At 33.7% G+C, this 14832-nt stretch overlaps 1 protein-coding gene across 2 annotated transcripts; it reads right to left on the reverse strand.

Annotated features, from left to right (window-relative positions):
- Nucleotides 180-14006, reverse strand: LOC18599256 (endoribonuclease Dicer homolog 2). Of its 2 annotated transcripts, none has more exons than XM_018121937.1 (23): nucleotides 13797-14006; nucleotides 13358-13468; nucleotides 13031-13208; nucleotides 12537-12650; nucleotides 11346-11480; nucleotides 10479-10563; nucleotides 10324-10388; nucleotides 8150-8290; nucleotides 7057-7185; nucleotides 6845-6974; nucleotides 6655-6754; nucleotides 5875-6070; nucleotides 5633-5793; nucleotides 5159-5377; nucleotides 4789-5015; nucleotides 4390-4661; nucleotides 3855-4267; nucleotides 3654-3757; nucleotides 3173-3369; nucleotides 2401-2610; nucleotides 1800-2210; nucleotides 1300-1578; nucleotides 180-735 (listed from the first exon to the last, which is right to left on the reverse strand). In XM_018121937.1, the coding sequence occupies exons 2-23, from the start codon at nucleotides 13426-13428 to the stop codon at nucleotides 376-378; spliced, it is 4197 nt and encodes a 1398-aa protein (XP_017977426.1). In that variant the 5' UTR covers nucleotides 13429-13468; nucleotides 13797-14006; the 3' UTR covers nucleotides 180-375. The 2 variants fall into 2 exon arrangements, with proteins under 2 accessions (XP_017977426.1, XP_017977427.1); XM_018121938.1 differs by having other exon boundaries at nucleotides 13658-14006.

Here is a 14832-nt window from a genome sequence, read left to right on the forward strand (position 1 = left end):
TTAATGTCTAAGATTAATGTTGAAAGTGGGTTTGAATCTCTTCAAATTGTTAAACCAAAAAATAAAATTATTGTACCTAAGTCATGAGGAAGAATACATGATGCAAGATTAAAATATACTTATTTAAAAGGTTACACATTAATAAAAGATTTCATATGGCTATTAATATCATCAAAAAATTAATCCAAATAAAAAGACCAATTAAAGGTTCTTTTCATTGAATACGGTTTTCGGAAAAGAGAAATTCGAACCTAATTCTTAGTGTACTTACCAATTAGTCAAAGAATTAAGTTCGAATTTCATTTAAGCAATAGTCATATAGATGCATATATCAATGAACATAAACTCCATCAAGTCTTCTTTGACAGACGAAATCTACACAAATTTGGGTCCACCAAGGCTTGCCTTTAGGGACTTCAAAACTTCTTTGCAAGCCAGTTTTCTGGCCATCTTCTTATTAGAAGCTGATGATGTGTGCTTGAATACCATGCCGTTTGCTTCAACCTCTGTTGTAATGGAAGTCACACCATTGTCGTGTGATACAGTGGCTGGTCTTTGTTCAAAATGCTCCTTCTGACACAATTCATTTAACTCTTTCACAGGATGAAACTTTATAGTTTCGGGAGTAATCAGGGGCTCCAATAGTGGCCTTATACTCCGGAATACTGCATCCTTGTCATACCCAGAATCAACAAATATAGCCCCAGCAAGTGACTCTATTATATCAGCAAGTACCTGATAAGAAATAATGAAAAATATTTAGATAAATGCCAGAAACATTTTTGAAATAACTTACAGCATGTGATTTTATGTACAAAGTCTGCAATAATGACAAAACAATGCTTTTAAGAACCCATAATCCTGTGTTCTTTAGCCAACACAGATGAAAATTTACATAGGTTTACTCTTAGAAGTAAATACATTATCAGGTACTCTTTCTAGAAAACCTATTCTAATTCTCTAGCAAAATTGTATTATGGTAAGATTCCCACAAAGAACAAAAATCTCAAAAGCCAATCCAAGATCAACCCTGTAGCTCTCCTGCAATACTTGTACCATATGTTCCAACTCATGTTAACTAAATCAACTTTTACCTTGCTTTCCAAGCACAATTAGTGTTATTAGCAAAAATTTTCATCTGAAGTTGTAGCATAAACAGGTTGCTATTAGAATTGATAATACCCCTTTATGTAGAATTAAACTCATTGTTACAGTGCATAAAAAAGATACCACAAAACAGACAATCAGCAATGCTATGTAAATACATAAGTCAAGAGTGGTAAATATCGGATAACAGACCTTGGGGAAAGACTTATCACATTCCCACCCGAAAGTATATTTCATTGATAATTCCTTAAAACTTTCAACAGTTTCTGCTATTTCCTTGTGAAGCTTCTGTGAAGCATGGAGAATGTACTTATGCAATCCAGCCTTCACAGCTGAGAGTGCATAACAATCATTGTTCACAGATGCTGAACGCAGATCAGTTAACAATCCTGGCGACATCCTGGGATATTTGCTGTAAAGATGCAGAGTAATAAGATAATCCAAAACAGAGTCCCCTAGAAATTCCATCCGCTGCGCAGAAAAAAAAAATTATAGTTAAGTTAAACCCAAAAGAGAACAGAACTTGCTATGTAGAACCATAAATCATTAAGATACAGAATAGTGAAACATCGTACCACTCATATGTCATTCGTATAATAAAAGCACAGTGGTTTAACAGAATTTCAAAAGCATGGTAGTTTAGCAGAATTATCAAGAGCACAGTAGTTTAGCAGAATTATCTCCAGACCAACCTGATAACATTCTGGAATTTCAGCAAGCATGTAAGAACCATGTGTTAGTGCTTCCACCAACAGAGAAGGATCTTGGAATGAGTAGTTGAGTAAGGACTCTAAAACCCGGACATTAACATGCTTCTCCGCATGCACTTTGAATTGCCTTTGATATGGTATATTTGTAAAGTCAACATTTATACCAATCCAATTCAAAAATAATACTCCAGCTGCTTCACCTCCCACGCTAAGGTATGCACCAATCAGTGCCTCAACAACATCAGCAACCTTCTTATTCTTTAACTTTCTTCTTCCACTAACATATATTTTCCTTGTATTACACAATGTCTCTTCATTTAATGCATAACTTCCAGAATTATAACCAGGAATTATCCAACTTTTGACGTCAAAAGGCTCATTACGGATAAATCCCTGCAGTTTGAGCAATTTTGAAAAGCATATCATAGATTTGAAGAGATTTGCTAGCCACTTAAAGATAATAGTAACGAAGAAGAAAAATGTATTGACTGTAACATTCTAATTAAAACAACTCAAAATCTGATGGCACTGCAGAACTCTAAAATAGATGCCAGCTTAAATGAATAGCAACAAGAAATTTTACCGGAAGTTTCTTGTCACATCCTAGCATACAAAGAGCTGTATTTGAAATAATTTTGTCCTTCCGAATACTAAGAAGGCCTTCATGTTGATTTTGATGTGTTTTAAATAGCTGTTGGCAAACAGCATACTTGAGGAAAGAGTCGCCAAGAGTCTCTAGTGATTCCAAATGAAAATTTTCTTGACACTTTTTGGTGGTAATTGCCTCCAAAACCTACCAAGCATAGTTGCCAAGGTGAAGCAAAGAGTTAGACAACGTATAGAAAGCTGCACTTAAGCTGGCATATCACAAGGATCAAAATTCCATCATAGGAAATTACTTCCATGTAACATAAAAAATTTCGTACAATAATGGTTCAACCATTTGTAAGTCTTTCTTTTTTTGCTTGTGAAAGAACAAAGACTGCTTCATTTGGACTTAAAATCTTCTATACATACTAAGTATACTGTTCTATTTGTGGAGGTAATTCCATATATATTGACCAATTAACTCAAATTTAAATGCTGAATTTCAGATTATTCATAGTCGCATAGAAATGGACGATGACAAATTATCTGTCCTGAACTACTGAAATAATCAGAAAATTAAATATAAAAAGAAGATATATAATCCTCAGTCGTGTCTGAGAATCCAGATATTATGTATTTGTTTTTTAATGAAGAAATTACCTACGTATTGCTACATCCCCATATAATTTTAAGATGTTCTCAATAAATTGTGTAAAGTACCAAAAATATGATAGTAATAAAAATAATTCAGAAGCACACTAGCACACCTTCATAGTTGGAATGGTAACATTTTGCACACAATGATCCTGTTGCATCTTTTTCAAGTTGGTAGCCAGAAGCAAAGACTCAAGTCGATACATGATTGATGGAATAAATGTGAAAGAATAAAATGTGCTAATTGATATGGGAGACATAATGACATCACAAAGCTCAGGAGGCAATTCTACAAATGCATTACTTGATTCTGCAAAACAAATAAAAGAAAAAATAAAATTAAAATAACCTGAACCATTACGAGGTAAATGATAAAAAGGAATTAGATGAAAAGTGCACTCATTTTTACCAATTGAACATGTCAAAAGACTAAACCAATTATGTACTGTAAATTTTGTACAACCATCTCACCTTTCTTTCCAGCAAAACCTCCAACGCAAAACTTATTCCTAACAGTCGAATTCAATTGCTTTACAGTGTCGAGATTCAAAAATAATCTACAGCTATCTTGCTAATATCTAGAAGACAACATACCTTTCTCTTTCTGTCTTTTGCACCTGTGAAGGTAATTGTGCACAGGGAAAACATGTCGCGCATCAAGAAAAGATACTTGACTAAAACGTAATTGGATACCATGGCTGCAATGTCATGTGAGAATCAAATTACTCACAAGGAACATAAGTATAACATATTCCACATTAATTCTTAACAAAAAATACTACAAAACATGCTCACCGAAGTTCATAATACTCCATGTAGGTCATTACACTTCCATTCCTCAGCTTCAAAAGTGAATTTGCAGTTAAATTTTTTAAAAAACCTTTGACAATATAGGCATGATCATTGTGAGGAGTACAGACCAACGAATTTTCAATCATGCAAGCACATAGAAGACCACTTTTGGTCTGTATCATACCAGCATTACATACATGATCCTTCCAAACATTTTCATAAGAAAACAAGACGGAACATACTGATGGCCAATCAATCACAGGATTCTGGCCCAAGTAAGTTGATGGGAGGAGGAGATAATCAATGTCAGAATTATTCCCTGACCTAGGGTCGCCTAACACTTCTGTTAATTTTTCCACTTTATGATCCATAAGAACTCTGAAAACAGCAATCTGAAACCTTTTACTCAAGATAACCTGCCAGGATGATATGGTGCAAAGAGGGGAAAAAATGTTAAATATGAATGCATTACTATATTTTCTATTATTACCATCTGACAACAATAATAAAATTAAAGCATTTAAATCAGATATAATACCTGGCTAGGATCAAGACGTATCAGTCCAACATATTTCAAGTTAACTGTCAAAAAACCCCTATCAACTTCTAATTCAAAACCCATGCTTTTGTTGTCAATTTCAAGCTGACTCCTCACAAGAAGCATGATGTTATGAACAGGAAACTCATAATCAAAGTTCTGCTTCAACTCAATTAAGTAGCAGTAGTACTTTTTCATGTACTCGTGTTCACACTGATTCACCAGTTCAGGTGGAAAGAAAATCGGTTGATCATCATTGTAAGGTTCCCTCCCTACAGATCACATAATTACATAAGATAAACGAAAGTCAGTACTTGTTTTAACATCTTAAAATATATTGAAATTACATACATGAGTCACTGAAGATTAGAAAAAATGAAGGCAATGCATAATTATGACCAATTTCTCCTGCATCAGCCTCTTCCGCAACAATATCAGGAACAAGGTTATCTGTTAAAGCACCAATTTCATGGAGTTGCTTGCACGCTTCAAAGCATGCCTTTTGCTTTAGGGTTTTAATATTTCCCTGGACACAAACAGTCTGTATAGGACAACTCTTCGGAAGATAGAGGGTGCAAACCCCCTTTTCCTTGTCTATGACACACCTTGGAGTTGGTTTAAAGTACCTAGAGAAAACAAACAAACACAAGCAAAAGGAAGCAAACACATTAAGCCATGGAACATAATGAAAATAACACCTTAACTAAATCAAAAGAAAAACAAAGATATTAGCAGAATATACAATAACTAACAACTGATAATCACTAACCCATCTGCCGGAAGACGACAGCAATAGAAGTGTATCAAACCAACACTAGAACTCAGAGTCACACAAGCCCCAGTGCTTGCAACGCGATAGACCTCTTCATCGTATAAGTGATTTCTAAGAGGAGAACATGCATGGGATGCATGGCATAAAGATTCCTTTCTCATTATATCTCCACTAGCAAGATAGTTCTTCAGTCGAGAATGTGTAAAAAAATCTCCGCTACAATTATCAATCAGAACCATAATTAAGGACATAAGAAGATCCACAATATGATTTCTCACAATAATTATGAAAATGAAGAAATTAATAAGATTTCCAAACTTTTAGCAAATGTGATAATGTGATAATGTAATAATTTTAAGGTATTTTAATGATATCTAGCTAAAAAACGGGAAATAAGTTATTCATTGGTAGCACTAGTAATAAAGATTTTTAAATCTTGAGAAATAATATTAGGGGAAGGAATGATATTACCTCTTCACCAACAATAAATAATCTGAATTCTGCATTCTAGCACGTCCACGAGACTGTATGAAACTACAAACTGTTGCTGAAGGATCAAATCTAATAACCAAGTTACATGATTGAACATCTAATCCTTCCTCAAGAATTGAAGTTGCAACAATTATGTTCACCTGCAAACATGGGATTCCATCATTGAGATGCAGCTGGCAATAAATACATTATTTTCAACCATACATGACATAATAACATACCATGCCTTTGCGGAATTCTTCCACAATTTCATTTTGTTTCTTCCTTGTCTGACTGTGCAATCCAGAGTTATTTCCCGCAATGTATTTAGTCTTCCAGCTATTGTGCTTTCGAAGCAGTTCACTCAATAGTGATTGAAGCACAATAGCTGTCATAACCCTTTCCACAAAAATTATACACCTTATGTCCTTCAACTCCCTGAGATGTGGCACACAAGAGAACTTAACAAGAAGATATAATGCACAACAAAGAAAAAAAAAGGGAGCTGGAGATAAGGGGATAGAAATCTTATAGAAGCCATTGAAAGAAACAAATTTTGTTGATCAATTTTGTCATATTCAATTCTTAAAAATCCTTCTGTACAAAATCTATAATCACATTTGATGAACTCATTACATTCAGTTACTTATGTTTTAAAATAAATAAAATCTAAGTTAAATACATTTTCAGTTGCCATTTCTTACAATTCTTATGTTCTCTCCAACTCTCTATGGCCTAAAATATCATCCAAGATAAAGTACAGTCCATTCAAGCATTGTTTAAGGCTAAAGTAGGCACCACAGTCAAACACACACAAGAAAGCATTCTTTAAAATCTTTGCTGTATTTAAGGTATCATTGTTTCTTCCTAAAATAAACTTTAAGTAATTGGATAGCAGAATGTAAAAATTTTAAAGGTTAATAATACTATCTTAGCACATAATAAACCGATAGAACAAGAATACAACATTACAACAAATCAAACTGCATTAAACATATTTTACCAATCGACAATCATGATACCTGTATTCAAAAAGAGATTCAATGAGGCAGAAAACTTTTGTGGTAAGAAGCCCAGCATCCACACTGGCTTTAACATTATTAGCAATGGTCCAATCTGGACCTATATGGTGAAATCAAAAACAAAGACAATATTTAAGAAAAATGATTAACCAACTGCTCATCAATTCACAATAAGAGGAAAAAGAATTACCAGATGGTATGCGAGTTTCAAATAACTGACAAGCAACCAAACTGTAGTTCTTGACAATTTTCTCGCCAACCACACCCAGTTTCCCCCCCAGAAGAAAGTCACTTTCATAACATGACAAGTACTCTGCAGCCTATTACAATACACAGACTCAGTTATATCTATGGCACTTTGTCAGCAATAATTTAAGTGACCATAACATTCTAGAAAGGTACCTTCAAAGCCAACCAGACACCAAGCTCATCTAAACAATGCACTAAAGCTGAATGTATCTTTGACATTTTCTTTCTAGTAGATTCTGTCACAGAAGCTTCAAGATCCAAAATGTCCAACGTACATTCATGCTGAAAAGCAGTGCATCTACTGTCAGTATCCTAATAGAACAAAGCAGCCTAGTATAATGAAATATAAGCACCAGGGACAAGAGAATTACATTCAGGCCTTCAAACTTCGTAAAACACCCACAAGTATAGATGGTAACTCCATGAGAAAACAACTTTATTCCTCACCTTTGCATCCTAAGACAGTTTATTTCGCGGAGCTTAAGTATGTGGTGATTAGTTAGGAGTCCTAAAACTTGCTAGATGGAACCATCATAAGTTCTAATGCATCTCCAATGACAAAAGGCCACATACATAAATAAATATACATAATACATCTTGTTCAATGGCATATCACAGAAGTGTCATATTTTTGAGAAATGTGTCATATCCATGACGTATTGCAGTCAGTGGTCTAATTGCTCTCTTTTTTACTGCCTTTTCAATATGAACATGATCGGATGTGTTGTTTTCCTTAATCACAAAAACCTAACCTGCCAAACCACAATCATAGTGTCACAGCCTTCCACTCACCTTTCCCTTCACAAAATACACAGAAATCTTTAACATTCAGTGCTGCCAATCAACTCCAGCAACCAGTCTTCACACATCCAGCCTCCCAAGTCCCAACATTCTCAACTCCCAAATGATCAGGTTCAAAAGAGACAATAGAGAAACAATTCCCTTTCCTAGTATTTTCTAGATGCAAAATCCCCAATTTTTCCAGGCTAAGCTACCAAAGAAGCCGCTTTGGAAGATTTAACCAAAATCTATCCTCTGTCATTAGATCTGTTGACACTATAATCAAACAAAAAGGTATTGATGCTAAGTTCAAGTCGCATAAACTATAGATTCACCAATCACATTAAAAATTCCAAAAATTTAGTAACAATTGAAAAGTCATCAATCATATAAACCTTATTAAGAGACAAGAAATTTCTAAAATTAAACTGGAAACAGAAAAAGTTTCATCAAAGATTATACACACCTTTACCTTCAAAACATTCAATTCTTCTACCAAGCGTGCATATAAAACATATGGTATTTCCATATGTTCGTAAAACTTGAACTTTGGAGTTGAAAATGGTACAAACTGAGCAAGCACAGATTCACTTATGCACGTATACACCTTCAAAGGGGAAAACATACTATGTAAGCACTAAAAAGGTAATCTTCCTATAACGGTACAATTATGTCCCAAACAAACAAAACCATAAGGGGAGGCAAGCAATGCAAAGATGTATAATAAAAATCTATGAATCCAAAACTCACGTGCTAAAAAGCATATAATACAAAAATGTACAAGGAGCAAGAAATACATGAAGCAACCCCTATTAGGATTGGATAGTTTATTTTAAATTTTACATTTAAGACGAGAAAAATATTTACCGGAAAAAATGGTTTGCCCAGAGGACTATCCCATTTACATGAAGGTCAAAAAAAAAGGGTTGAGACTTGATATGTGTAAGTCCTATAGATGAGAAAAATAACCATCTAAACATTCCAAATAACCAAAGTTGAGAACAAAATAAAGCTGTATAATTTATCTTTCCTTAGAAGTTAGAACTGACAAACAACAGATAATACAGCAGAAAACATAAAGTATCCAGCCAAATCTAATGAAAGAAGAAATACTATTTAGGTGGATAAAAACAAACTCTAATTTCAACCACTTTCACTAATTAGGTTAGAATGTGTGTCAAGTGGCAACATAGAAAGGGTAGTAACTACAAGGGACATTGCATATGATAAAAGAAGAGTTAAATTTACAAATTCGTTAACCAAACTTTACTAAAATGTACAAAGAGTTGCCATATGTCATATATGTTGAAAATAAAAATAATCTTTAATACTCTACATTTCACGCGTGGCAAACACGTGGCATGTTCTTATTGACTAAATGCCACCCAAGCAAATTAGACTAACGGTGTTAACTATTGGACTCACTTGGCACACATTTTGAAAGTTTTGAGTGCACATTGCACAGTATTTTAGTTCAGGTACCAATTTGTAAATTTTGACATATTTTGAGTGCCAAATGTGTAATTAACCCAATAAAAGAACCTTAAACATAGTCATGAGTATCATAGCTTAAATAGAGGGAAATTATGTAAGAACTTAGTGGAATGTTTAACATGCTAGTTGAACATAAATCATCTACACGTTCAGACTGAAGCAAAAACAAAACAGAATTAAGTGAAACTGAGAGTGAAGAGTATACTTTGAGAGTAAATATTAACACTCATAATTACCTAAAGCAAAAGATAGAGACATCTTCTGATAAAAGATTAAAAACCATGTTTGCAATGAAGAGAAATGGAATAATACAATGTGTGGAACAACTGAGAAATGGTAAAACACAATAAACTTAATCAAAGCATCGATGTTTGGATTGGAGGGTACATGTGGATTTGCTTGAAAATAAGACTGAAAAAGGTCTACCAAATATTTTAGCCACCAGGAACAGAAACAACTAAGAGAAAACTATTGCATGTATAAAACATAATTGAAAGGAAAAAAGACAAGGAGCTAAAATTTTAACACTGATTTGAATCAGCCATTAAATATTCCAACCTTGTATTAACTTATTTTATCTCTTTGTTTCATTATCACATAGTAAAATACACACACACACAGACATATGTACTACATTGGGTATATATGATAAACACAATATATATCCACCCCATATCTCTAAATAATCATGGTCTCCTAAAAGAGAACAATGAAGAAAGAAACAAAGAAAGAAGAAAACCCCTTTATAGACTGCTTACAGTTCTATTAGTTAGCAATGAAAGTCATTTCTTCTTTTTCAAGACTTGCTGGTCAACACCAATTGTTTGTATCTTTTTCCACTTATTCTCATAGTCCTACTAATTTAGCAGGACCATCTACAGAGTATTCTAATTCCTCCCGACAAATACTTAAATGTTTAAGAATGCTATCAGGCTTCAAGGCTTTTATTTACACATTTTGGACTGCTTTCATTTCAATTTTCTTTCAATAAATCGCTTCAACTCAAGGCATTTTTATTTTCATTAACAAACAGTCCTGATTTCAGCAGACCTTTAGTAAACTTTTATAACTCCACTCCATGATGAAGTTGTAAAATAAGAAAACTGAAATAGAATAATCTTATTAAAACAGAAAAGAAAAAGTGACCTTTGAATTCATAATTGTCTCCAGTTCATGGATCTTCTGCCAATAGCTATCAACTGGGCTTGCCGCTGGTGTAATAGACACAGGTGAAATATTCAAATATTATAAAAATGCAAGCACAAATAACCAATATAAACTAAACTGAAAGCTTGAATGACCTTTTGACTTTATAGGGGAAGCAGTCATCCCAAAAATCCTAGGAAGATCAGATACACCAGCTTCTAATTTGTGATGATAGAATTCCTGTAATTGCAAACAAATCCTCAAACATAACCAAAAAATTCAAAAGCACACTTTACATCTGACATACTCCAATAACCTGATGTTTGTCTATTAAATAGAAATAGGACAAGAAATACCGACTTTCAGCTGCATAATTCTCATTGCCCTAGCCAAACAACATTTATGGCAAATCACCAATTATGTAATAATTTTTTTTAATACGAGTATGATTGACTCCATGAGATAATATATTATCAAAAGGAAATGCCTATTATGTTTTCTTTACTCCCTTGTTATAACAAATGATTCATATTTAATCCATCAAAAGATTATTAAAATAACTTAAATATATCCAATAATAACACACTCAATTATGTAACTATGCAATTTATGCAATAATAAAACATCATGCTACCTAGCCTGGCCATAGCTTTGCGGAAGGAAAACCAATCTTACAATAAAAGATAAGGAACAAAATTTGCCAGTTCTGTAAGTGTGCGCTGCCCATGCATCCAATTAAATTGTTCATAGTTACGTCCAAAGTCTTACACAATTTGCCATACTGAAAAATTACTTCGATAAATATCATAAGATCAATATGCTAAAACGTAAAACAAGGCAGTAATGCATATGTAGACAAGCTAAAAACCCCTCCTTCATTCATTTGCCATCTACTTACTAAGGTGTAATTTTGACCAAATGTGAATTAGACTGGCATTTCCATATGATAAGAACCATGATGATGCTTAGAGTTGAAAAAATTAAAATATAATGAAGAAAGGATGAATAGAAAGACAACTCACTGTCATAATGCAAGCATAAGGGTGTTTTCCTCTGGCATGATGGCATTCATCAATTATCAAAACCTTTATCATGTTTATCTTGAAAAAGCTATGCCTCAATCCATTAAGTAAAATTTGAGGTGTCATCACAAGCACCTGTCAGTAAGAAAGAAAAGTTATCGCTAGCTGCATGTACCAAATCTAACAAACATTAGAAAGATGATAGTTATTGGACTTGAAATTATAAAAGTGGAGCACCACTTTTGCAACATATAACGCTTATGCCATTAACTAGCAGGACAAATTCCAATTTTGGATTTACCGTAGAGTTAATAACGGTTCACAAAATTTGGCAGCATGCAAACTACTTCTTAACCACAATCCTTGCTGTTAATCATCATTAAAAAAATAAATATACAAAATATTTCCTAAAACATATATCTTGATGGCAAATCAACAGCTTAAATACACTTTGTATGGCTCCTTTTCAGACTGAAGTTCAAGTGATCCTCCAGAATTTAATTTCTGACAAAAGCATTACCAAACAAATTGAGTCAAAGAAAGTGTCACAAACTAGGGGTCAGAATGGTGGAGGGTGGCTTCTATACGCACAAAAGTGTCTTGCAGGCTCTTACTTGGTATTGGTGATCATTTGAGAAAGATACATCCAACACCAGAACCTTCATTATTCCACAAGTATCACCGGTACAGACCAATCAATATCTTTCAAGTTTAAGAAACGAACACACTCTAATATTCCATGTCAATCACCACCAGTTGTAACTGCTGTTTACTAACATTTTTTGTTTTGGTCTATCAACACGATGCTTAAGGATATTGAAAAATTTGTTGGCCACTAGTCAAAGAAAAGTTTATAAACTTAAAATCATGGAAACTAAAAAATAGAAGCAAATAAAAGAAAACTGACAACTAAACTTTACAAAAAAAAGAAGGATATCCAATTGAATTAAAAAGTCAGGGAAGCAGCCAGTCAATGGCAGAGCCAAGGTGGTTAATTTTTTTATTATTATATGCATAAAATTTGAGATATATAGTATGATTACCCTTATGATTACCTTTTAGCCACCCTCATGCAAAATCTTGGATCACATCACATAGCATATACACAATCTACCACATAGAGGATTGAAGGAAAGTACTTGCTCTACATCACTACCATATCAATTGTAAGATATATATAGAAGACCCCACCTCATATTTCTCGATTTCTTGCTTCCATTTCGCAGCATCCCAAAAGTCAACGTCCATTTCTCCCCAATACTTACCCACATTCAAGTCCGTATGCATTTCCACAGCATCAGCTTGCTAATTGTTACGTGAAACAATAAGAGAAACAACAAATCAAAAGCTTCTTTTTTTTCAATTTTAAAGTTTAATGTCCATACATAATAACTCAAAGATGTTATGCAAAACTTATAAGATAAAAAAGAAGTCCACGTCCACTACTTCTATAATCCTCAAATTCAATTTTGTTTCAGGATTCTGTAATTACATTACAGCCATAAAACTCTACTAGACCATGTGCGTGCTTCTGAATTTGAGCTTTCCTAAATGTACCTATGTACTAAAAATATACATGGGACAGATACCAATAAAAAAGTCTCAGCATCAAAAACCACACTGAACACCTCCTATTTTTCTAGTAATGTTATGATATGAACAGGAAGATGTGTAATTTGACATACTTGCTTAACCAGGACAACTTGGGGAACCAAGAAGACAGCACAAAAAGGTGAAGGCTTGCGAAGAAGGTGTCCGTAGCTGCGGAGAAGCATGATGGCAATCAGTGTCTTGCCGGAGCCAGTTTCCAAGTATGTTATCGTGTTTTGCTTGATAGCTTTTTCCAAAGCTTCACGCTGATAACTGTTGCATAAACAATTAAATGCAGAAAACATTAAAACTCTCTACATTAGTTCTTGAGATAAGAAAGGGTAACAAGAACATATAATAAAGAGAGAATATTTATCCCAGATCAGCAGTAAACCATCAAAACAAAAGACAAAGAGAACAACCTTCTGGCAAACGGGAGAGAATCAGCAGATAGTTCTTGTGTAATGTCTATCTCCATATCAACTGGCTCCATGACCGGCCAATTTATCAGCTTGACACACTTGCTATTCTGCCTGTAAAAGCAAACACATTAACCCATACGTAAACACATGCCCACAAAAGCAAAGCTATGTGCATTTAGAATTATAACATATAGATAAAGCTTTAAAAAAATCAGATATAGAAAAATTTAAGAAAACCCATTTCTTATTTTTCTCTAACAACATCAATCTCCAACAAATTCAAACCTTCAAACAACCCACCTTACGTCTCTCTCTTTCAAACACTATCAATAAACTGACAAAGAAATCAAGAAATCTAAGAACAACCCAAGAAAAGGGAGCAAAGAAGCAAAAAGAACAAAGAATATAAACAAGGAATGGAGCAATGTTGATGATATACTTGTGAAGGTGTTGTAAAAAGCAATGAGGAACTCAAGTTATCAATGGCAGATGCTCTGTTTTCCTCGTTTTCTCGTGGTTTTCCGAGAACAAAGAAAACAGAACACCTGAATTACTATCGAATAAAGGCTACAAGGTGGACTGGAGAATATCAAAGGTCGTACAAAATTTTGAACTTGCTGAGGAAGGATTGAATATTTTTTTTCTTTATATTTCTTGTAGCCTTCGTCTGTAAGTTTCTGAGTCCAAAGTAGCACAGCAGAGTATAGCACTAATTATAATTGTAGAAACACCACCACAATAAAGTTACACAGAGACAAAGAAAGTGACAGTCAGATTCTCAGGAAGAGGAGCGACTCGAAGTGGGACCCTCTTTCTACATTTGGTTAATTCAAACCTACTGCTTTCTCTCTCTCTCTCTCTCTCTCTGTCGCTTTACTTCTTGTGGGCTTTGCTTTGGGACTGTAAAACCAAACCAGCTCACGAGTAACCATTTACGGAGCTTCCAAACTGCATTACCAAATAGAGAATGATAATCCTGTTGACTCAAAGCCCAAGACCAAATCATCCTGTTTTTCCATGAGTATTTTTTTATTTTCTGCTTAAAGAAATGTTTTAAATATTTATATTTGGCACGCGCCTTTTTGGTAAGATGCAAGTGATGTGTGAAAAAAGTAGGTAACAGGTGAATCTCTATTTAGCTAAGTATTTATTTATTATTATTATTTATTGTGACATAAAAGACGTTTCAAAAGATGCCATTGCATTATAAAACAAAAAAAAAATCATGTATTTGAACAGGAATTATATAAGTTTCAAAGATGCAAAATTTTATATTATATATATATAAATTATTTAGAGTGAAATAAAATGTAACAAATTAACTACAAAGAGAATAGAAGTTGCAATACTTAAGAAAAAAATGTCAAAGATTATTTGCATAAGTGAGTTTTGTTATACATATGAAAATATTTAGGTTTTCTTTTTTATAATTGAGGGAGAAGCGATTCGAACCCTACTCTTTAAGTAAAAAGATT

Source organism: Theobroma cacao, chromosome 5 (genome assembly GCF_000208745.1).
Source record: "Theobroma cacao cultivar B97-61/B2 chromosome 5, Criollo_cocoa_genome_V2, whole genome shotgun sequence".
NCBI lineage: Eukaryota > Viridiplantae > Streptophyta > Magnoliopsida > Malvales > Malvaceae > Theobroma > Theobroma cacao.